This window comes from Marmota flaviventris, chromosome 1 (assembly GCF_047511675.1).
Source record: "Marmota flaviventris isolate mMarFla1 chromosome 1, mMarFla1.hap1, whole genome shotgun sequence".
In the NCBI taxonomy this organism is placed as follows: Eukaryota; Metazoa; Chordata; class Mammalia; order Rodentia; family Sciuridae; genus Marmota; species Marmota flaviventris.
Window position 1 is genome coordinate 145,540,381 of NC_092498.1, and position 22,427 is coordinate 145,562,807.

General features: G+C 46.1%; 1 protein-coding gene across 1 annotated transcript in view; it reads left to right on the plus strand.

Moving 5' to 3' along the window:
- Suds3 (SDS3 homolog, SIN3A corepressor complex component) overlaps positions 1-22,427 on the plus strand; it is a 34,002-nt gene continuing 11,575 nt past the window's right edge. The window contains exons 1-10 of the mRNA XM_027923246.2: positions 1-309; positions 2,240-2,309; positions 4,771-4,826; positions 6,610-6,681; positions 9,271-9,290; positions 10,662-10,818; positions 18,916-19,011; positions 20,239-20,300; positions 20,456-20,477; positions 21,721-21,826. Coding sequence (XP_027779047.1) covers positions 168-309; positions 2,240-2,309; positions 4,771-4,826; positions 6,610-6,681; positions 9,271-9,290; positions 10,662-10,818; positions 18,916-19,011; positions 20,239-20,300; positions 20,456-20,477; positions 21,721-21,826 — 803 coding nt within the window. The 5' untranslated portion in view covers positions 1-167. The remainder of the gene's footprint in view (positions 310-2,239; positions 2,310-4,770; positions 4,827-6,609; positions 6,682-9,270; positions 9,291-10,661; positions 10,819-18,915; positions 19,012-20,238; positions 20,301-20,455; positions 20,478-21,720; positions 21,827-22,427) is intronic.

Below are 22,427 nucleotides of genomic sequence, written 5' to 3' on the forward strand. Positions count from 1 at the left end.
CGAGCGCGGGCGCGGGGGGCGGAGCTCGGCGCAGACGGGGAAGGGGTCGCCGGGGCTCCAGCTCCTCGGGTTAGGGGTTCCCTCCGGCGCTGCTAGGCAGGCGTGGAGTCCCCAGAGCCGGTGGCCGTGATCTCCCGGGGGCACGCTCAGCGGCGGCTAAAGACAACATGAGTGCTGCGGGGCTGTTGGCTCCGGCTCCGGCCCCGGCTGGAGCGCCGCCGGCCCCGGAGTACTACCCAGAGGAGGACGAGGAGCTGGAGAGCGCCGAGGACGACGAGCGCAGCTGTCGGGGCCGCGAGTCTGACGAAGGTGCGTCCTCTAGGTCGCCAGACGGCGGTGGGCTAGGGTGGAGCTGCACGGGAGAGGGGCGGGGCGGCCTCCGGGGCTTGGGGCTGGCTGGAGGGGCCTCCCGGGGGGAGCGGGGCAGCCCGGGGTGCGTCGTACCCCCAGTCATGGGAGGAGGGGGCTAGAGGTGGTGTGAGCTGCAGGTCCCTTTAAGACAAGCCCCCCGCCCCCCAGCCCAACCGTCTTTGATTGAACCTCAGAGTCTTCGCGGGTTGGAATGGGAAAGTCATCCACTGAGTTCCTCGAGTAGTACTCCCCCCGTCCGCCCCGAGGATCAGAGTGGAGGCCAGTTTGGCTTCTTGGGTCCCAAGTCCCCTGAAATGCTTTAAATGAGCTTTATTTACGTGGTACAGCGCGCGATGGAGAATACAGGTTAAAAGGACGGGACCAGCAATCGGGTAGCCTAGGTTTGAATTTGGCTGTCATTTAAACCAGCTTCGTAACCGTACACAACTCGAACCAACTGCAATGGTGTCCCTAGTCGTCCCCCTTTCTTAGGGAAGGTGTGAGGATTAAATGAGATAATGTGCATCAAGTACTTGGCCGGTCACCACTGGAAAAACAGGCACAGGAGGAGGTAGGGATTTACTTTATGGCGCCCAGACGTATTTTCGGTTCCATGCTCTTTATATTATCATTTACTGCCTCTCAGCCTTGCTTTTCAAATTGGGCTTTACCTATTGGCAAGTGTGAGCAAAACTGTTTTGGAGGCATTGAGGAAGGAAACTGTCTGCAGGAGGAGATAGGTGAAGAAATGTAAAAAGGGCAAGCAAGAAAGAGGAGATAGAGACTGATGAACCGGTGGAATATTCTGGCACAAAATAGGGCCGTAAAAGCAAGAGCTAGACCAGCTGTCTGGAATGAAGTCTGTTTTAATCATCTCAGTCTCCCCAGTGCCAAATAATGTGGCAGGCTGGCACATGACAGGTGAAGGTCTCTTCCGCTGAAGGAAGGGAGAAGGGTTTGTGGAGAATTGGATCTGCAACAGCCTCTCAAAGGCAGCTGCATATAGGGGAAATAAAGTTGAAGAAACTTACATTTGATTCTACCACATTCCAAGGCAAGACTGAACCAGATTTATAATGTGAAATACATGTAATGCTTTTAATACCCACCAGGGGGAGTGATGAAGCTAAATTTTATTTTATTTTTTTTCCTCCTCGAAGTATAAGGGGCTGTGAAAATTATTTAGATACTCCAGCCATTTGCTTGTTCTAAGAACGGTGTTTTAAAATGTTTTTGTCTTATATTCTTGCCTCTGTCCTTCTTCCTTTGATTGTAACTTTGCACTTCAGTTCTTAGAATTCAATTTGTTTGGGGGGCATTCTCTTTTTTTATTGTATATTTTTAGTGTAAAATGTTAGAGGGGGTTAAAAATGAGCAAGTATCAGAAGAGAATGTGTATGCTAGGATTTCTTTTTTTTTCTTTTTGTGTGCTGGGGAATCAAACCCAGGGCCTTGTGCATGCTATACAAGCACTTTCCCACCTAGCCTCGTCCCAGCCCCACTGAGTTTTTCTTGACAGCGAGTAGGGCTTGACTGCCTACCGTGCCCAGTCTTAGCTTACATCTCCTTTCCTGAACTGCCAGTGTTGTTGCTTCTGCAGAGTAGCAGCCTTGATCATGACTGCCTGTGTCTGATGCACCCTCTTCTCAGGCTGCATTTCAGGTAAAGGCAAGCTCTCTGTGTAAATATGACTCAGTGTGTGTAAGTTAGAAATGGCATTTTCTTTCCTGTCTTAACAATATGTTGTCTTTTTCACTGACTGCTCATGCAGGCCTGCCTTGAGAAGAAATTCATTTTACAGAAACTTATTAAGTACTTATATTGTCAGGTGATACCAAGTCTATGAATTATGATTTTTATGTAACCCCTTTTCCTTAATATTACTCAGACACTGAGGATGCTAGTGAAACTGACCTGGCAAAGCACGATGAAGAAGACTATGTAGAAATGAAGGAACAGTGAGTATGATTTTTGTATTTATTTCTTTTCTGAAATGTAGAATTGATAAGAAAAATTTTTATAGCTGCCATGTGTACATGGTTTTGACATTAGTGCTTTCAAAGCCTGTGTATATATGTAATTTTTTACCTCTAAATTAATCAAATTTAATTAGTTTTCCTAAGATGCTCTTGAAGGGTAGTCTCAAAGGAACCTTGGTGGAGGTGATCACAGGGGATGAAATAAGGCCATATTTTACCATGGCTTTTTTTTTTTAGATGTGAAAGCTAATGTTCAGAGAGATGTCTCAAAACAACTGTCTTCTCAAATGGATGTGAACCATGAGGGCCAACTCTGTGGGCCCAAGGAAACTGGATTGCAGAGCAGGCTGCTGCTGACTGTCCCTCTGCCCTGTGCATGTTCACACAGGTCTTTGTCATCCTCACCAAACCCTGCCGCCACCTAGCCAGACAAACCCGCCACCCCTCCCCCCCATTCTTGGGCTCAAGTGACTCTCCTGCCTCAGCCTTCTGAGTAGCTGGGATTGCAGGCCTGCACCCCTAGGCCTCCTGCTTGTTTTTATCATACAGAAGACAGTATCAAGATACATGCTCGATAAGTATTTATTGGAGATATTTTAAGGATCTTGATGTAACTTTTAAAAATCTTTATTTTTAAACTAGATTATCCACATTCTTCCCCTTTTCAGTCCTGTGTGCAAATGTTTGTGGCCATCCTCTGGATTCTGTCATCCTTTTCAAGCTTTGGAACCTGAAAGGGGTAATTCAGCTAGGTCTGACTGGTGTTGAATGAAGGATTAAAAATTCACGTGCTCTTGGACTTACTTTTTTTTGTGGTGCTGGGGATTGAACCCAGGGCCTTGTGCATGTGAGGCAAAAGCACTCTACCACCTGAGCCACATCCCCAGCCCCTGTGTGCTCTTTCTCACAGTTTCATCCCTGAAACTGCTTTTTTTTTTTTCTTCTTTTTTTTACACAATGCCTTTTTATTTTTATTTTTTTATGTGGTGCCGAGAATCGAACCTGGGTCCTGTGCATGCTAGGCGAGCACTCTGCTGCTGAGTCACAATCCCAGCCCCGCCGCCCCCCCCCCCCCCGTTTTTTTTTTTTGCTAGGTTTTTTCTTTGCAAGCTTTTTACTTGACCTGTTCGAGATGTATTCTTATACATCTGTCCCTTTCCCTGTACATGATCTCAGTGTATCTGATTTTCTTTTTTCTATTTCCTTCTTCAATCTGCTAGTATTCCCTTTCAAAGACATACTCAGACATGGGTACCAGCTGGCACCCTCCATGTGGTAGAAAATTTAATGCCCTGGGTTCCAAATATTGACTTCTCATGTGTGGCTCATACACCCCTCCTGTACTTGATGTTTTTGAGCATCAATTTTAGAGACAATCTTTTGATTGAAAGTGCCTCCTTAATATTTAGTGAGATAAAAAATAATTTTGATTAAAATTGGTTGCTTCCTGTGATTTAAGGTGAGCCTGAGGAGTACTTCTGAATTTGCAGTAAAGGGCAGACCTTCTGTGGGGTTCTCAGATTCTTCCTATCCTTTCCTCCACCTACAGAGAATTGGTTATTTGAGCAATTAAAGGGCCATTGTGCTGGGTTTGGTGGTGTCTGTCATCCCAGCTACTGGGGGAGGGTGTTGGGGCAGGAGGATGGCAAGTTCAAGGCCAACCTGGATAAGTAAGTGAGACCATGTCTCAAAATAAAATGAAAAGGGGGGCTGTAGCTGTAGCTCAGTGTAGAACACTTGCCTAGCACATGCAAGGTCCTGGGTTCCATCCTTAGTACTGCCACCGCCGACACACACACACACACACACACACACACACACCCCAAAAAAAAAAAAGCTTGTTGCACCTTTTTTATATGTTGGACAGTATTTTTTTTTGGGGGGGGGGGGGTTGCAGATCCTGTTTTTGTCACTGAGAAATGGGAGGTGTTTTTCAGGTAGAAGCAAAAATATTGTCAAAATGTAATTTATGTATAGAATCCACGGTTCAGGCAGACTTGCCAGAGTGTGTAATTGCCTTTAATCCACTGGGTATGGGAGGCAAAAAATACCATGCCATGTTCTTGTGCTGTTGTGTGCTCTCACGCAGCTGGGGCTGCAAGTAAATCTTTCGTTTTAACTTTTGTTTCTGAACGTCTATTATTTTTCTGATCCTGAAAGAGGAGTGCTTTCAGCAATCATATGAAGGTTTATTGACTTGTGCTCAGACAGCTATGCTGTCTGTATGGAAAGACAGGCTGGGGGCATAGACTCACTCCTTTGCCATTTAGAGTCTAATTACAGAGCTGATGTAAGAGTTGTGTTTAATGCCATTTATATGTCCTCGTTATGGGTGTGTTCCTTCTGCTAAATCCAACAAGCTAGGCAGTTCCTGTGTGTAGAATGTTTCGGAATAGAGTACTGAGTGTTTGTCTTTCAGCGTGGCTTTTCTTTTTTTCAGGATGTATCAGGACAAACTGGCTTCTCTCAAGAGGCAGCTGCAACAGCTACAGGAAGGTTGGTGACCAGCTTTTTTACTCCTAAACATTCTTAGTGTTACACACCCTTGAAATCTATTTTACTTCTTTGTGGGAATGATTGAAAATTTAATTTGATTTTTTTTTTTTATTTTAATTTTTTTAGTTGTAGATGGACACAATACCTTTGTTCCATTTATTTGTATGGGTGCTGAGGATGGAGCCCAGTGCCTGTCATGTGCTATGCAAATGCTCTATTACTGAGCTACAACTCCAGCCCCTAGTCTGACTGATTTTAATCAGTACACATGTTGCTCTCTTTTATCAGTAAAGGGTTGATTTTTCAAATTTTATTTTAAATTTATTTTCAACATGTAGCAATTTCTTCAAGTGAACTCTCATTTGGGGCTGTCTGTAGGGCACAATTTGAAAACCTCTGTGCCTCAGGCTGTGTGTTTTTGAGGGAGATGTTATCAAAGAATGAAGTTTTTATTCCTTTTCTAGACAAAGCATCAATGGACTGTGGATCAGCCATGCTGTTTTCTGTTTTGTTTGTTGAATTACAAGTAGGCAGAGTCTTGTCGAGTGCCATTGGCTGCTGAGGCCCAGGTGGCGTGGGGATGAGCACAGGCACTCAGGTTCCATAATGGGAACCATTTTCACTGCTGTCCAGCATGTGACTCTGGGCATGGCCCTTTCTCTCTCTCAATCTGTTTTCTAATCTGCGAAATGAAAACGAGAGGGAGCGTGTGGAATGTTGGATGCAGTATGAGGACCTGGGCATGGTGCGCTGTTGCCATTCACTCTCTGATTTTCTGTTGGGCTGTCCCCTGTCAGTGATACTGCCACTCCCCACCCCGCAGTGCTGGGGATTGAACCCAATACCTCAGGCATGCTAGGCAAGTGTTCTCCCGCGGAGCTGCATCCCAGCCCTTCCACTAGGCACTTTATTGCTGGGGGGGTACACTCACCCGGACTAGCCTGTGAGCAGGTGTTAGGATCAGGAGACACTTCCCCACAAATTTGGGATCCTGATAATGAGTTGCTTTGGAGAAGAATACTGAATGAGCGAGATTTTCAGAAGCCTTTTGGTATTGTCACTAGCCACACGTGGCTTTTTGCATTTAATTAAATTGATAATCTGGTTTCTCAGTGGCATTGGCCATATTTTAAGTGCTACTAGAGCCACATGGAGCTAGCTGCTACCCGGCGGATGGTACAAATATAGTACATTTGTACCATTTCAGAAAATTCTGCTGGACAGCCTCGGCCTGGACCCTATTGCAGAAGGTACTTTTTCCAGGAAAGGGAGGTCTATCGCCTTGGACTATAGGAGCAAGTTACAAGAATCACATGGTGGAGTGTTTGCACACTTCCAGTCCCCCCGCCACTTCACTTCAGAGTTGTGTTTATTTTTGGTACCACACCACAGCTTGAACTCAGGGGCACTTTGCCACTGAGCTGCATCCCCAACCCTTTTCATATTTTTTATTTTGAGACAGATTCTTGCTAAGTTGCCCAGGTGGGCCTTGAACTTTTGATTCTTCTGCCTCAGTCTCCGGAGTTGTTGGGATTCCAGGCTGCCGCCAGTGCACTTGGTTCACTAGGAGTTTCGATGTACCGAGGTGGGGCTCTGTGCTTAGGCCCCCGGCAGGGCCTGCTGTGTGCCTTAGCTGAGGACCAGAAGCCAGTTAGCTCTGCTCAGCTGTGGCTTTCTTGGGAATTAAAACCATCACGATTGGTGTGATAAAATAATTTTAAGAGACAAAATTTAGAGTAGATTGATCTTTAAAATCACTTTCTGCTTTATAAATGGCCATCAGGAACGTTGCAGGAGTATCAGAAGAGAATGAGAAAGCTGGATCAGCAGTACAAAGAGAGGATCCGAAACGCAGGTGAGGCTCTGCAGATTCACACCTCGTCATCCCCGCCATGTGGCCCCGAGGGCATCTTCCATATGTATCCTAGACATTTCACTGCTGGGACAGGATGGGGGTGGAGAGACTCTATAAAATTGGTTCACCTTTTTTGCCAGTAGTCACAGGAATCAGTCGGTGGCTTCCTGTAGTCAAGTGGCTCTCCCGGGTGCCCCAAGAGTAGTCTTGCACTTTTTCGCATTTATTTCTGTGGCTGACTTAACAGACAGTCAGAGGGGAAAGGATTGTGGGTCATTTCATACCCACTTAAATGTTTCTTCTGGAGTTCTGTGCTTTGGGGTGGGGAGGTGTCCTCTTGTTATTTCCCCAAATATCCTAAGCATTTAGGAGGAGGAGCTTGCTTTTGGTCTGTTGGACGTGGCAAGTGTACTCACTCAGCTTGTCTGTTGGACATCTGCATGGGAGCACCTTGAGCAGCATGAAGTTGTAACACATTGTCCTTGACTTAGGGAACCTGCTGTTTCATTGACAAAAGCTATTCACACGAGTATTAAGGAATAAAGAATCGTGCAGAAAGTAAGATGCGACAACTGTTCTAAATTGTATGAACAATTCTTGAGCTTACAGGAAATTTTTTTTTGTGTGTTAAATTTTAAAGTGCGTCACCAGCCAGCATTCTGAGTGCCAGCAGGTGTTTGTTCCTGTCGTGGGAGAAGTAGTTTTGGGTTTTAAAAAGAAGGTCTGAGTGCCACTCCTTGTGCTTTCCTGTTGAGTTCCATCCAGTGACTTTCAAGCTTCCTGTTGTGGAAACCTTTGTCCTCTCCACCTAGCAAGAAGTGTGCGGTGTGCATCAGCAAATAGGAAGGGAGCAGAAGGGGGTGGGTGCTGTGAAAATGGAGCTGCAGCCATTAGCCCTCTGCCCACCCACATCCTGCCTGTCCCCGCTGCTGGCGCTGTCCACTCTGAGTTCCCAGGCGCCTCCTTGGAATAGCATTAGAACCGAAAGCCGTCTTCCTAGGGCTCCCCTTTACAGATGGAAGAGGTGGCATTGTGGAAGGAGAAGGGCCTACGTTCAGGCCTACCCTCATCACGCTTGGTCAGTGCCTTTAAACAGGTTATTGGTTCTTGAAGCCTCAGTTTCCCTGTCTGTAGAGGGGAGTACGGATTGCCCAGAGAATTGGCTTAGGATGTAAATAAAGGAAAGAAAATTGAAGTGAGCCATTTTTCCTAAGCTGGAACAGCAGGGTGAGTATTGAGTTGTTTTTCTTAATTCATGCCGACTCTCAGTGCTGTCCTTGTGTTATTTCGTAAACATCTCTTCCTCCCAGGTGAACGTGCAGAAGAGTTCCTAAATCAGTCATGACTTGAGCTTTAAAAAGCACATTGCATGCAGAGAAAAATCCACTTGCTTTCGTTGTGTCTGGTGTCTGGCTGCTTTAAAACAAGCACCACCAACTTTTAAGTGTTAAGTGTTATTTGACTTGGTTCAGGTTTGATTTCTCAGGTGGCCCAGGACTTGGAAATGTCTGGTCCATTCAGTCCAAAGCAGGCATAGGAGTGAGCATGTTGGGCTAGGTGTGCTTAAGCTGCGGCGCCCAGTGACTCCCAGGGCCAAAGTGATAAGGACTTCTGGGGGTCAGAAAACAACAAATGGCCTGTCCCCTTCCTCAGTTAATTGTTTCCATTTAACAGGTTGAGGCTTTTAGTCTGGGGTTCCTGGAACTCTGAAAATTCTAGAACATGTACGAGTGTGCTTTTTTTCTTGAGAATGGATCTATAGAGTATATCAGGTTTGCAAAGGGGACCATTTTAAACGGAAGACGGCAGCCCTGGAGTTACTGGTCCTCCAGCAGTCCTTGTGGACCATATGTAGCAGGTCCACTGTCACCCAGAAAAGTTCAGAGGCCAAAGACCTATTTTGTTTAAAGTAAGGGGTTTGTAGAGGGGCTTACGGGGGATAGGCTGCTGGGTAGACGATTACTACCGCCCGCAGACAGGTGCTGAGTAAGTCACTGGATACTGCTGGGGGTACCTTGAGTGTGTCTGCTGGAGGCTTGATGAGTGAAAGGGCTGCCTTAGATCAGAGCTGGGGAATGTGACTGGGGAGGCCTGGTGGTATCGTTGACAGAGGCATTGGTGTGGGCAGAGTGTAGAGGCCTGAGAGTAAAGTCCCAGAAAGCCCAAGAACCTCTGGTGTCTGGATTCCCCTTGTCACAGAGAGCTTCACACCCCGTGGGACCATGGGCGTGGACTCTGTCCAGGAGTCTTCGTGTTGCTTCTTCCTGGCCTGTCCTGCAGTCTCTGGGACTGAGGGACGGGGAGGGCTGAGTGGAGGGAGGAGTGGCTTATTTAGCAATTTGGTTCCACAGCTGGCTTTGGCCCTCAGGCAGAGCTGCCAGAGCTATTTCTGTTGAGGGCCACATTTTGACGCGACACGGGTGCTGCTTGCGTCTTCCCTTCATGTATATCAGCACTTTACTGATGAAAACATTTGCTTTGTGTAATTTGCTTTCAGAAAGCAATTACTGCTTCTAAATGAATCCAACATCCCTGTCTAAAAAGGTGACACAGCCTCGGGAATCTAATTGCAGTTTTTATCTCTTTCAGAACTCTTCCTCCAGCTGGAAGTGAGTACCACGGGATCCGGGTTTGTAGTCTGAGACTGGAATTTGACTCTGCTGATCTGGTGGCCTTTCCTTCTGTCACCAAGTAGATGGCTTGGAAGCCTTTGCCACCATTCGGTTTGACCGAAGGACATGTGATCCTGATTAAGATGCTCCATCTATTCTTTGTTGTTGGGCAGCCTCTGTGCATCACAGGGAACTGGGGACACTCACATTCCACTGCTTTTTTGCTGGCTTTTAGCTTGTGCCAAAGCCCTTTGAGAGTATGTCTGAGTTGTGGTGGACGAATAATTTGTTATTGGTCCTCAGTGCAGCTTCTGAATTGGCTCAACAGTTCCACATACAGCTGAAACTTTCTGGGCCAATAGGAAACATTTTGAATGTTTTCTTTCACTCCACAGAGACCCCAGTGCTGCCGCCACGTCAGGCACAGTGCTGTGTTCAGGATGAGGCTGGGTCTTGGATGTTGTGCTGCTGCTGGTGGGGGGTGCTTTGGAGAAGGTCACGGTTTATCAGAGCTGTATTACTGGAAACCATTGTAGTAACGAAGTCAATTCAGCGCATGCGGCCACAGCCTAGAGGATCACACAGCCCAGACCATGCCCCCTGCAGGCCCCTTGTCACAGCACAGTGGTGAGATAGTAAAAGTGACTGCTTACACAATTTTTCTTAATTTTACTTTTAGTTGTCGATGGACCTTTATTTTATTTGTTTATATGTGGTGCTGAGAATCGAGCCCAGTGCCTCACACATGCTAGGCAAGTGCTCTACCGCTGAGCCCTGGCCCCAGCCCTGCAATTTTTATCTCAACGTCTCTGAATCCTGCAGGATTCAGGCTCCTAATCAATGATCTACTGTACTTGTTCATTTCTCACTGTAAGAGTCGAAACTAGCTTGCAGTCCCACTAACAGTGTATGCATACTCCCTTTTCTCGCATCCTCGTCCACGTTTGTTGTTACTAGTTTGTGTCTTCGGGCCATTATATTGTGTAAGTAATTTTCAAGATAGCTACTTCATTTGGAATAAACTATTTTCCTTAAAATTATGACTTTAAAAGGGATTATTTACTGTCCTTAAGAAACTTATGTTGTATTAACATAAAAGCTATAAAATTTGAGGCGTGAGAGAGGGGAGTTACCTCATAGCAAGTGTGGATACTGACATGCGAGTGGTGGTCTTGTGTCCTCCCTCCCCCCTCCCCGGGCCTTGCCCTCAGACCCCCTTTGCTCTCGTGTATCTCACTGACACACGAGATACCACTTGTATTTCTGGGGAAGGGGTTTTCTTTGCTGTTGAGGACAGAGCTGGACTTCGAGTTGGAGCCCTGGATGCCTGGCTGTGTCCCCCCTAGCCTGTGTTTCTCTTTTACTCAGACCGAGCAAGTGGAAAGAAATTACATTAAGGAAAAGAAGGCAGCAGTGAAAGAATTTGAAGACAAGAAGGTTGAGCTGAAAGAGAACCTAATTGCTGAACTAGAAGAAAAGAAGAAAATGATTGAAAATGAAAAGCTAACAATGGAACTGACTGGAGGTATGAAACCCAAGGGACGGGATAATAATCCTTGGGGACCCTGAGGGCCCTGGTTGGGTGCTCTAGTGACTACGTAGGTCTCAGACCTCCAGAGGAGAGCGCGGGGAGGAGAGTAGGTTTTGACATCTCGGATCAGAGTTCTGGCTGCACCTTATGTTGGCCGTGTGACCTTCGTCAAGCTCTTCCCCACGCCATAAGGTGAGGCTGATCGAATCTCGTCTCATAGTATTGTGGGTAGAAATACAGGTGCCTAACGTAGTGACCTTTGCATGACAGGTGTTCAGTAAATGGCAGACCTTTAATAGTAATCGCACGCTCTGGCTTGTGCTTTACTTAATGCCTGGGTTGGCTGTCATTTGGTGGTCTTCCTGAATCACTTACCCCCGTCCACCTGTGGTGATGGGGGCACTCTCTCTGCTGTTTTTTTCAGTCACCTTAATTACAGCAAGGGCATTATATTCCTTTGACCTCGATGTGAGAGCAGTGGCTCTGGGCTGTATCATCTGTGCTATTAGATCTCTGCCCTCAGGTGTTAGTGTTCAGAAAGTGCTTGTGCCATTCCAGCAGGGTAGCTAAACTTAACTCTTCTCTTGTAAAGGGAGTGAAGTGCCAGTTCCTCCCTAGCCTTCTAGGATTTAGTGATCTGCATATGGGAGCTCGGCAGGTTGGAGGCAAGTTTCAAAGAGAAGCAATATGGCCGACTCTTCTGTTGCCATATGTAGTCTGATGAGTCTTAGAAGGATGCGGGGAATTGGCATGAGCCGCCTATTTTGAACCTGGCAAATACCACAGAGCAAGTCAGCAGTGAGTTTGTCACCTGGGTACAAGTAGGTGGCATGCCTTCTGCACACCCCAGAATTTAACTTTCACAGTCATTTTCAGAAGGTCCTGGTGCTCTACCAGGTCTTATTTTAATGGGGTTCCGTAGGAAGTACAGTGTTTGTACGGAAGTCCTCTGAGCTGACTTGAAACAATGTAACCAGTTAAGAAGTAATCTCCCTATATATTTTGGGTTCTATGAACCAGCTTGGCCCTCCAGTTGACACAGTCTTTTGGCTCCAGTCCCCATGATACCCTGATGAGAATGAGACTGTGTCTGGAGCTGGAGGGGGTCCGACTTGTGACAGATCTCTCCTCTGGTGGTTTCCTCAGTGAGAGACTTGGCAAAAGGAGCGAGTTCCTTGAAGACCTCTGAAAGTAGCTCAAAAATGCTTTTTTGTGTGTGTCGTTTTGGCAAGAATACATGTGAAAACAGCATCTTCAGACAGCGCTGTCTTGTTCCTGTTGAAATGCTTTTTTAATTAGATGGCTAGCACTGCAGTGCCCTGTCTGGTACCAGTCTGCTTACCTGTTTCCTGACCCACACAGTTTTCTTTGATGGTGGCTGTGACTGGCATTGATGCCTCATCGCTCTCTGCTAGAGCTACCAGATGCTCGGGAGTCTTCATTAGGCTAGTGGGAAATATTGTCCGTTTATAGCTGCTCCCTTTCCATCTGCAGGGAAGGGTATTATCACCTTACCTGTGATTTGGCATCCTAATTATTGACAAGCAATGGACATTATTTAGCCAGCTAGTTTTACAGCCAGAATCTTAGCTGGGGCAGGAGACATCCTCAGTGACTTGAAGCAGAACCTGCAAGGGTAGAGAAGACAAATATATGCAGTGAAATCATTTGTAACACACACACACAAAAATTATAGAAGTGTCTAAAGCTAGCCATGAGCATCAATGGTGCTGATGTCCTTCCTCAAGCCATTTGGTACCCTTGGTATGGAAAGTGCTGCCAAGGTAATGATAGGTGTGGAAAGAAAAGGCACTGGAGCTGGGAGGATAATGAGCTCTCCACAGATGGTGCTGCTATGGTGCTGGATTAAAGGCTGATTTCCTCCCTCTAATTGAGTGACTTACTTCACCTTGGTGGATTGATGCCCAATATCAGTGGTGCCCAGCACTGCCCAGAAAAGACATTTCTTAAAGTCTCCTTTTCTGTTTCAACGTGAAGATCTCTTTAAAACAAAGCAGGAGGATCACAAGTTCGAAGCCAGCCTCAGCAACTTAGTAAGGCTGTATGCAACCTAGTGACACCCTGTCTCAAAATAAAATTAATAAAAATAAAAAGGGCTGGGGATGTGGCTCCGTGGGTAAGTGCCCTTGGATTCAATCCCCAGCCCCCCCACCCTCCCCAAGAAAGTAGAATAAGAGGCTGATGAGATGTGAAGCTTTGTCCCAGGAACCCATTGAAAATGGTTGTTATCCAGTGGCATGGGAGCCGTCACAGCCTTCCTGGGAATAGCAGAAGGTACTCTCGGAACCCAAACCTCTTGCGGAGAACTTCGGAAATCTGGGCTGCGGGCCACGTGGTGTACCGCGGGTGGAGAAGCTCCAGGACGCTTGTCTGTCACTGCTGCTGCTGCCTCAGTGTGCACCTGGGTCTTGATGGGCAGACTCTGTTTCAGGCAGACAGGGGTAAGCACTCAGCTGCCAGGGCTGCCGAGGATGCTGGTCTTCCCACACTTTGAGTAGTGAGGTTGTAGATAAAATTACCTGAGAGTGAGTTTTTTCTAATGTTGAGGCAAGATTATAAGTAACCCACTCAATCAATGAGAACCTAATGAACTTTGAAATGTGTCATACTTAATTCATTTTTCTTCTTGTCATAGAGTAGTCTCCTTTTCTCCCTTCTTCCAACACCTTGCTAACTGCCACTTCATTTTCTGTTGTAAGTTCTTGCTCACCAGGGACTTCTTTGAACCCTGAGGCCCCTGTGGAAGCTACTCAAACCTCATTAAAACCTGTGAGTTTCTTTTGGAAAAAACTGGATTTAGCCAGGCACGGCGGTGCATACCTGTAATCCCAGCCACTCAGTAGGCTGAGGCAGGAGGCTTGCAGGTTTGAGATCAGCCTGGGCAACTTTGCAAGACTGTCTCAAAAAAAAAAAAAAAAGAAAGAAAGAAAGAAAGGACTGACATATAGCTCAGTGGTTCAAGTACCACTGAGTTCAACCCCCAGAACTGACCCCACCCCCCGCAAAATACTAGATTCATAACTAGTACATGATTCATTATGATGTCAAATTAGAAGTCTCATTTTCTGAGTACTTATCCAGTGAGGCATTGTGTAAAAACCTTAGAGCTACTTACCGCTGCAGGCTGACAGACCTGGGGGATCCTGGCTTTGTCCGCTAACTTAGTTGAAGTGGGAGTTCCTTCTTCAGTAAAGAGGTGATAGAACCTGTTATGGGGAGAGGGCCAGAGAGGAGGTGAGGTGTACTTGGGAAAGTGGCTGGCAGGACTTGGGAAGTACAACCCATTTAGTTTGGGTAGCTCTACTTGGGTGTCATCATCCTGAGTTTACAGATGGCAGAGCTGACTCAGAAGTGGAGCCATTTGCTCAGTCCCCCGCAGAGCTAGGTAGTGCTGAAGCCAGGATTTGTCTGGCTGCAAGTGGATTCTCTTAACCACCATATTATACTGACTTTTTCTGGTAACAGTACATGTGACTGTAAGTGAATCACAGAGTTTGGCTGATGGGTAAGGTCCCTGTACTCAAGGGGCTTATGTTCTGATAGTAATAAAACCGACACAGCCTCCACGTCTTTCCCAGCGTAAGGTGGTTTGGAGAGAGAGGGCCCCCAAACGAAGGTAAAGATTTGACCGAGTGATTTTAAAACTGTAAGGTAGTGTGGCTGGACTGTGCAGGAGGGGAGTCTCCTACAGTACACAGAGATGCCAGTGAGGAAAGACCTGAGTCAAGGCCAGGGGACGAGGTCCTGCACAATACCTGGCAAGGGAGAAGGGAGGAAGAGACTTGGATTTGGGGTGGGGTGGGGTTCTCCTTGGAACATTCTTTCTGCTGCTGACTGTGGAATCCAGGGTGTTCTGGTGGTTGAGACGCAAGGAGGAGGGCTCAGTTGGTTCGCTCTTTAACTGTCATCCCTTCCTTGTGGGCAACTTTGGCCTAATGGAGGTTGGTCCCTTAATTCCTATTCTGATTTGAATTGCAAGGAGCTGACCTTGATTCTCTTTTTGACCCTGGGGAATGAACCCAAAGGTGCTCCACCACCGAGCTCATCCATGGCCCTTTTATTTTTATTTTAATTCAGGATCTTGCTCAGTTGCTGAGGGTCATGCTAAGTAGCTTAGGCTGGTCTCAAACTTGCCATCCTGCTGGGATTGCAGCCAGGTGCCACCATGCCCAGCTTCTGACCTGGATGGTCATTGCATGTTCTCACCTCCCGTTTGTCTCCACCACGGCAGCACTGATTTGTGACCCCAGGGTGAGCCTGTCGAGGGGCAGGGGTGTGCTGGGCCTCAAACTGACCCCGTGTTGCGATGCCCCTGGTTTGGAGGGGTTGCCAATCGGCTGCAGGTTTGCTTGCAGTGACTTTTCTTCCTACCACACACATCTTGTTTCTTATGGATCCTTCTTTGAATCACTGCCGCTCATTTTCCCCCCAATAGCTGAACAGATATGAGCTTGTTTTTTCCTAAATTTTTGTTTTTAATTGACACATAATTGTACATGCTTATGGGTGCAGGGATATTTTGATACGTACATTGACATTGGGTAGTACTCACATCAGGTCATAAGCATGTCCATCAACTCACACTATCTTTTCTTTGTGCTAAGAACATTTAAAATCTGACATTCTGGTAGCTGTTTTGAAATGCTCCATATAATATTGTTAATCGTAGACGCCTTATTGTGCAGTAGGACCCCAAAACTTACTCCCCTGTCCAGTTGGAGCTTGGTGATGCCCTCCCCTGCGCTACGCTGCTTCTTGAGGTCAGCTTCTTCAGATTCCACCTGAGTGAGGTCCGTAAGAGCTTGTTTTAGTGGTTAGGCTGTATTAAAATGAAGCTTTTATTGCAGTTGAATGCTGTAGGCAGGTGAGTTGTTGGAAATGAGTGAACAGGCCTAAGAAAGTGCAGAACAAGAGGCCAGTCAGTAAACTGGTAATCACATGTCAATTGCAGGAAATGATTGTCAGGGATCTCTCCCCATAGGGACTGTGTTATGATGACTGTGCCTACCTCTAATCCAACCTGTGCTCCCGTTTCTTAGCAGGCAGGCCCGGTGCTACCCAGGTGGGTGTGGGGATGCCTGTGTTTGTCAGGTTTTCTGGTGAGCAGAGCTCTAGGAGTTGTGCTATTAAAGGTCCTTTATGGGGTAGTGTGGAGAGGAATGGTTCCCACATAAACTTCCCCCAAGACTGGCTTGATTGTTAGATGTTCTGTGAGATTCTACAGATAGTATCCCCTCTCAAGCAGATCTTTGAAGAGTCCTCTGGATCAGAGACACTTTTTAATTTTGGCCATTTGGAGGTGTTTTGGGGTTGGTGCTCGGTGTCTGAAATTCCCTGCTCAGGGATCTTCTCCAGGGTGGTCAGAGTCCAGGATCTGAGCTTCACTTCTGGAAGCTGGAGTTTCATCAGTGTCCTCAGCTTGAACCCCTAAGATTCTTATCGACTGAACTCGTTGGAGGCTGGTGTTGGAAACTCAGTAAGCCCTCTGTTGCATACTGTAGAAATAGAACTGACAGGTAGATTCAGGCCCTGCTGGCCAGGCCAGCCCCTCTCCTTTTTTGAAAAATTTCAAAGACAACTAAGCAAAGCTGGGATTGGAGCAAGGTGACTTGGTGGAGTGTGTCTTATTGGAGTTGTGATGCGTAGCTTGCTCTCTCCATTAATCACTTCCTCATGGCCACCGGCCAGCACTGCCTTCTGCTGTCCCCCCTTTCCTAGGTGGTGTGAGAGACTTGCTGATGGATTTTAGGGCTTCTCCAGAGCACCCTGGTTCTGCAGGGGTGGTCTTGTATGGAATTCATCAGGTCACTGCCATGACCAGGCTAATACAGTGGAGCTATTTTCACATTTTACAAGAAGAATTTGATTGTATTTTCTGATTTGTGCCTGATGCCTTTATGATTTTCTGAGTTTAGTGGCCTGATTGAACTGCTGTCCCCTCGGCTCCCCCTTTCTCTTGGCTTCTTTCCATTGGGTGCTGTACACCCTCCCCATGCTGCAGTCTGGGCAGCCCGCAGAGCAGGGTGCACTCAGCCACTCTCTGGTGGACAGGATGTTCCCTAATGTTCATGGGCTGCCTCCTCCTTTCTCTGGCTCGCTTTGGGTTGGGTTCTTTTCATACTTTGGTTTCCAAGTTAGGTCTGCGTGTTGAAAGCCTCACAGCGGATACTGCTGCTTGGTGTAGTGGGTGGCTTCTGTTTGACTGTTTGCACCTTGTCTTTTAAAAAAGATCTCTGTAATTTTTTCCTCCTTGAAATATGATAAGAAGAGCCAGCCTCCTTTCAGTTCTTGTCACCTCAGGCACTGTGCTCAGGGCTTCTCCTGTGTCCTCTCATGCAGTCGTCATGGTGCCCCACGAGGGAGGACGTGCTGGTGTTTCCATCCTTTTGTTGAGGAGACTGGGGACTTGGAGCATCTACACAGCCCGCTTCTGGGTGCTTGGCTGCTGCAGGGTCTCAAGCCCATTTAGGATAGTAGCCCTGCTCCTGTGATAGTGCTGTGCCACCAGCCAGCGAGTGAGTAAGAGGAGAAAGGTGGCATCTGAACAGAGAGTAAGGACTTTCTTTTAGGAAGAAAGCTTCCCCCTCCCCAGGGGTGTGGGTGCACATCCTCTTCCTTCTTCCCCCATCTCATTAGGCCAGGGTTCCTATATCACCTCCATTCCACTACAGGAAAAAATTCAGTGTCACCCATTTCTTTTGAAGAGCAGCAAACTGAAACGCTTTTGACTCCTCACTCTAAGGCCCTGCACCCTTATCTCATGATCGTTCTGATCATTCTGAAGAAGACTTTGTGCTGACTCTGCTGTGTGCCAGGACTATTGCTAGGTGCTGGGGCGGAGACGGATTTCACGCTGTGGCGGAATCCTAGCATCTGATGGGGAGCAAGTTCCACATGGTGTGGCACTTGGTGCGCTGGAGGGTTGCACAAATGCCCTGGTACCGGGGAGAGGGAGTGAGCAGGTCACAGGAGGGACTACTGAGCAGGCCCACATCTTCTTCTCTGTCAGAGAGAATGACAGCACAAAGCCTTGATGGCCTGAAAGTGTCACGTCTTCGGATAACTGATGCTTCTGAGCCCTGGAGAAGAGGCAGACTGGGAGGGGAAACCAGAAAGGGATGGGTTTGCCTGGGGCCTGAGAGGGTAGGGTTGGATGTGGCTTGCCACTGAGAGGCCTGGGGAACTGGGAGTGGTGGGTGAGGATTCACTAGGGACCCTGGAGATGACCAGTGTGTAAGGAATAGGCCAGGAAAAAAGGACCCCCAAAGGAGCAGATCAGCAGGGGTTTGGGTGACTGGGGCTAAAGGGTAGAGACTGCGTAGTGTGGGGAGTCAGGGGCCACGTCGGCTGGGGAAAGTCAAGAAGAGTGAAAAGAGTCTTTGGAATGTGCCTTCATGTATCATTTTTGAAGTCAAGTAGCCATCAAAGGTTATAAAAGAAAAAAGTTTTAAGTTTGTAAATAAAGACTTACTAAAAAATGCTGGCATCGAGGCCAGTGGCCTTAATAGAACCTTTTGTGCTAGTGGCTGCGCACATCCACCCTCTGGGACAGCGGCAATCAGTCCCGTGAGGTGATGGTGAGGTTCCTTCTCTTCCCAAGAGTTCACAACTCTGGCTTCCTAATTTGAGTGAGAGGAGCAATTGTTCCTAGATTTTTTTTTTTTTTTGTCGATGGACCTTTATTTTATTTATGTGTGTGTGTGGTGCTGAGAATCGAACCCAGTGCTTCACACATACTAGGCAAGTGCTCTGTCACTGAGCCTCAGCCCCAGCCGTATAACCCCTAGTTTTTGAGGGTGCTGGGGAGATTTCTACAGTGGCCATAATGTTAGACTCCAGGGCTGGATTTCTGGAAGGGATGTGGACCTAGTACTGCTGGTTTGAATTTCACATGCACAGACCTTTTTTAAAGTCTGATGTGGGTGTCTGGCTTAGGCCAGGTGTAGATGGGACATCTGAAGTAAAGTGATTCTGATTGGGTGGCCTAGGGCAGATATTCTTACACTGTAGGAATTCTTACTGACCTCCAGTGGGAATTGGATATATTGACCCATTCCGTTTTTGCCATAGATTCTATGGAAGTGAAACCTATCATGACCAGAAAGTTGCGGAGGCGACCAAATGATCCTGTCCCCATCCCAGACAAGAGGAGAAAACCTGCTCCCGATATCCATTTGCTTCAAGTTTCAATCACTTCTTTTTCCCTTAAGACTATTGACTCTCTTATTGATCCATCTGATAGAGTATATGTGGGCATTGTCCTGCAGAAAAAAATATTTGGTGGAAAAGCATATGTAAAATTTTTATGACTGGGTCTTGACTGGCCATTTTGATATTGGAGTCCTCAGCTGCTACTTCTTTTAGTGGGAGATGTTTATATCAAGGTATCATTTGGAAAGATACTTTATGTCCGATGTTGAACCTGGTTTTAACACTTCAAGATTCAAGGGCAGTTGAAAACTTGATGTGTGTTAATTTTTCTACCTGTCAAATGAGGACAGTAGTATCAGACTTTGGGTATCTCAGTTACCCCATCCCTAAAATAGTGAGTTGCAAACTGTTTTTAAATGAAAGCAAATGATATTTTAATCAACACAACAAAGTTCTTTAATTTTAAAAATGGTTAATGGGAATGGGACACATGAAGAAAAGTGTTTTTTCTATTCAAGAGATAATAAATTACAGGCATGTGGCTCATTCATGTAATCCCAGTGACTAGAGAGGCTGAGGCAGGAGGATCACCAGTTCAAAGCCAGCCTCAGCAACAGCTAGATGCTAAGCAACAGTGAGACCCTGTCTCTAAATAAAATACAGAAAAAGGCTGGGGATGTGGCTCAGTGGTCAAGTGCCCCTGAGTTCAATGCCCAGTACTCTCCCTAGCCTCCCCCCCCCCCCCAAAAAAAAAGAGATCATAAATGGATGTTTTTTCAGAATGGTTTGGTCATTTCACTTGTCTGCCACCAGGAAAGGACATAACTTCAGGTCCCTTCACCTTTATAACAGAATTTTAGTTGCTGTGGAAAACTAATCTGTGTGTGTGTGTGTGTGTAAGTGTGTAAGTGTAAGTCTCGAGACATTTGGAACAAAAGCACTTTATAAATTTGGGACACAGTTGTTTTCTATTTTCTGTGCTCTCGCTGTTGTTGTAGAGACCTAATGAGTCTTATTCTACCTCCTCCTAGTAGTTTGTAAGGTGGGGTGTGTGAATTCTTCAATATACTTGGTCACCATGACATTTAGCTCGAGAGTCAGCTTTCTGAGAAATAAGTTATTGCAAAAATGTCATTCTGAATAGTCATACCTTGTCAGTTCTGAACTACTGGTACCAGTTTGTTGATTTCTGTTTCCTTGGAAACCATACATGTTCGGATGCATTCCATTAACTCTCAACACCTCAGCTAAATTATTTGTTAACAGACGAACAGATCATGGAGGATCTGAGAACATTAAATAAGGTACAGTTCTATTCATTTATTTGAAAGCTCAGGCTTGACATGGTTTCTTCACTATGTTCACATGATACTTGTTGAGTCATTATGAAACCTCTGACACCTACAGTTATCCAAATGATTTTCTCTAAGATTTTTTTTTGTTGTTGTTCTTCCTACAGCTTAAGTCACCCAAGAGACCAGGTAAGTGCTTAATGTTATTGACATTTGTACGATCTTTTTATCATGTTGTTGGAAAAGCATGTGAATACCTGTCAGGGAATTGTTGCAGTTTTCAGAAGTAAAGTGTTTGTCATTTGCCTGTGAGTGAAACTGAAGGGAATCTTAAGTGTACCTCACCCCGCTTTATTTTTTCAGCCTGTTATTTTTGTCTTTTCCTTGGGATTTATTATAAAAATAGACATTTGATCAGCTGTTAAAGGTTTCCTTCTGTGTAGGCATTAGGCACGAGATTAAAGTTTCCAGTTTTGAAAATGAAACCAGAGAATTTTTCAGTATTCCTTACTTTCTGGAATTAAGTCCTAGGTATTGCTATACCAGTGACTTTTCATGGCCTGGCTCTCTGGTAAGGCTATGCCAAGTTCCTAGGTATAGATGAGGCCAAGGCCCAGTCACTGTTCACAGTGATACCTTCCAGAGCAGCACATGAAAGTCGATGCTAGTTGCAAACTGGAATTCTAAGTTAGCAATGTCTTTTCTTGTACTAAGTGCTGTGATAAGTCACACGTTCCTCTACTTAGTCTTGTGGAAGAAAAACCCAGATTCTTCTTTCTCTAGATAATGTCTTCCTGTGGGCCCCTGTAGTCCACAGAGAAGTCCTGAGCTTCTGAGGCATGATGGGGAGGGTTATGTGAGTAAGTATGTACATTTAGATCATTTAAACCTACTTTATCTCTAAAAATGATTTAATTTTTAAGAGATTGTCATGATACTTGCCCTTTTGGGCTTCTGATGGTCATTAGGATTTAATCCACCTCTAAGTGGTCTTGTGCATTGGTGCATTTGACCTTGGCCTTCCTAAGCCTCCAGTTTCTCCTCTGTTCAGTGAGGTTAATCTGTGCCCTGCCTATCTCTGGGAATGTTTTGAGGACAAAGTTTGGTGTGATGTATAAGAATTTTGTTTGTACTGATCAGGTGTCCACACTAAGGTCTGCATCAATGTGGTGACCTCCCAGGAGTGCACATGTTGATCAGTACTGGGGGTCTCGCCTGTGCACAGCCACTGTACTCTAACCTGGGCAACATAGTGAGACCCCATCTCTTTAAAATGTTTTTTTGTGTGTTTAATTCCCAGGAGTTATCACTGTAAGAACTTGATGGTGATGACTGTCACCACACCCTAATGTGTCTCAGTTAAAGGATGGTAGCTGGTGGTCGTACACGTTTGTTGCACGCTTAGTCATTTAACTGTCTCTGGCTCCTCTAGCATCCCCATCCTCTCCTGAACACTTGCCTGCGACCCCTGCGGAGTCTCCAGCCCAGAGATTTGAGGCTCGGATAGAAGATGGTAAACTGTATTATGATAAGAGATGGTAAGTCGTGAGAAAACAGGGACTACTCCAAAGAGCCATCCTGGGGCTTCCTGTGGTGGTTTCAGAGCATGCCTGCTACTTAAATTTTTAAATGGGATTCCACTTTTCGTCCTGTGTGTCACCAGCCGTTTGATAGACCTCTGTTAGGTTTCTGAAGACTGTTTCCCAAAATGTGGGTGGCGGTCCCCTTCCTCTCCGTGCTACTGTCATCACACTAGAATTTTAAGCCTAATTTTTTTTTTTTTTGCAGTGTCCCTGGCCCGTGGAGCCAGGGTACACGTTCTGTTCTGCCTCCTATTAACTTTGGTCCTATGTGCTAAGGTTAATAGGTGTTCTGTGGATAGAAGATTGTGGTCATATCGGTTTAGGGATGATCATGTTAATTAAGATAAATGAGTTCCCTTCTTATCGCACTCTCTGGGTCTTGTCACATGCTAATGTGCGCTGTGAATTTCCAAGATGTTATTGGGTGGTTTTTATTTGACAGCTGTACTGTTTTCTCATGCATTATTCTGCCAAAGTGTTCCAGGAAACTTTCTTAGGGGAATTGTATCCTAAAACCTGACTCATTTAGATTGAAGACTGTTGAAACCTTTAGACT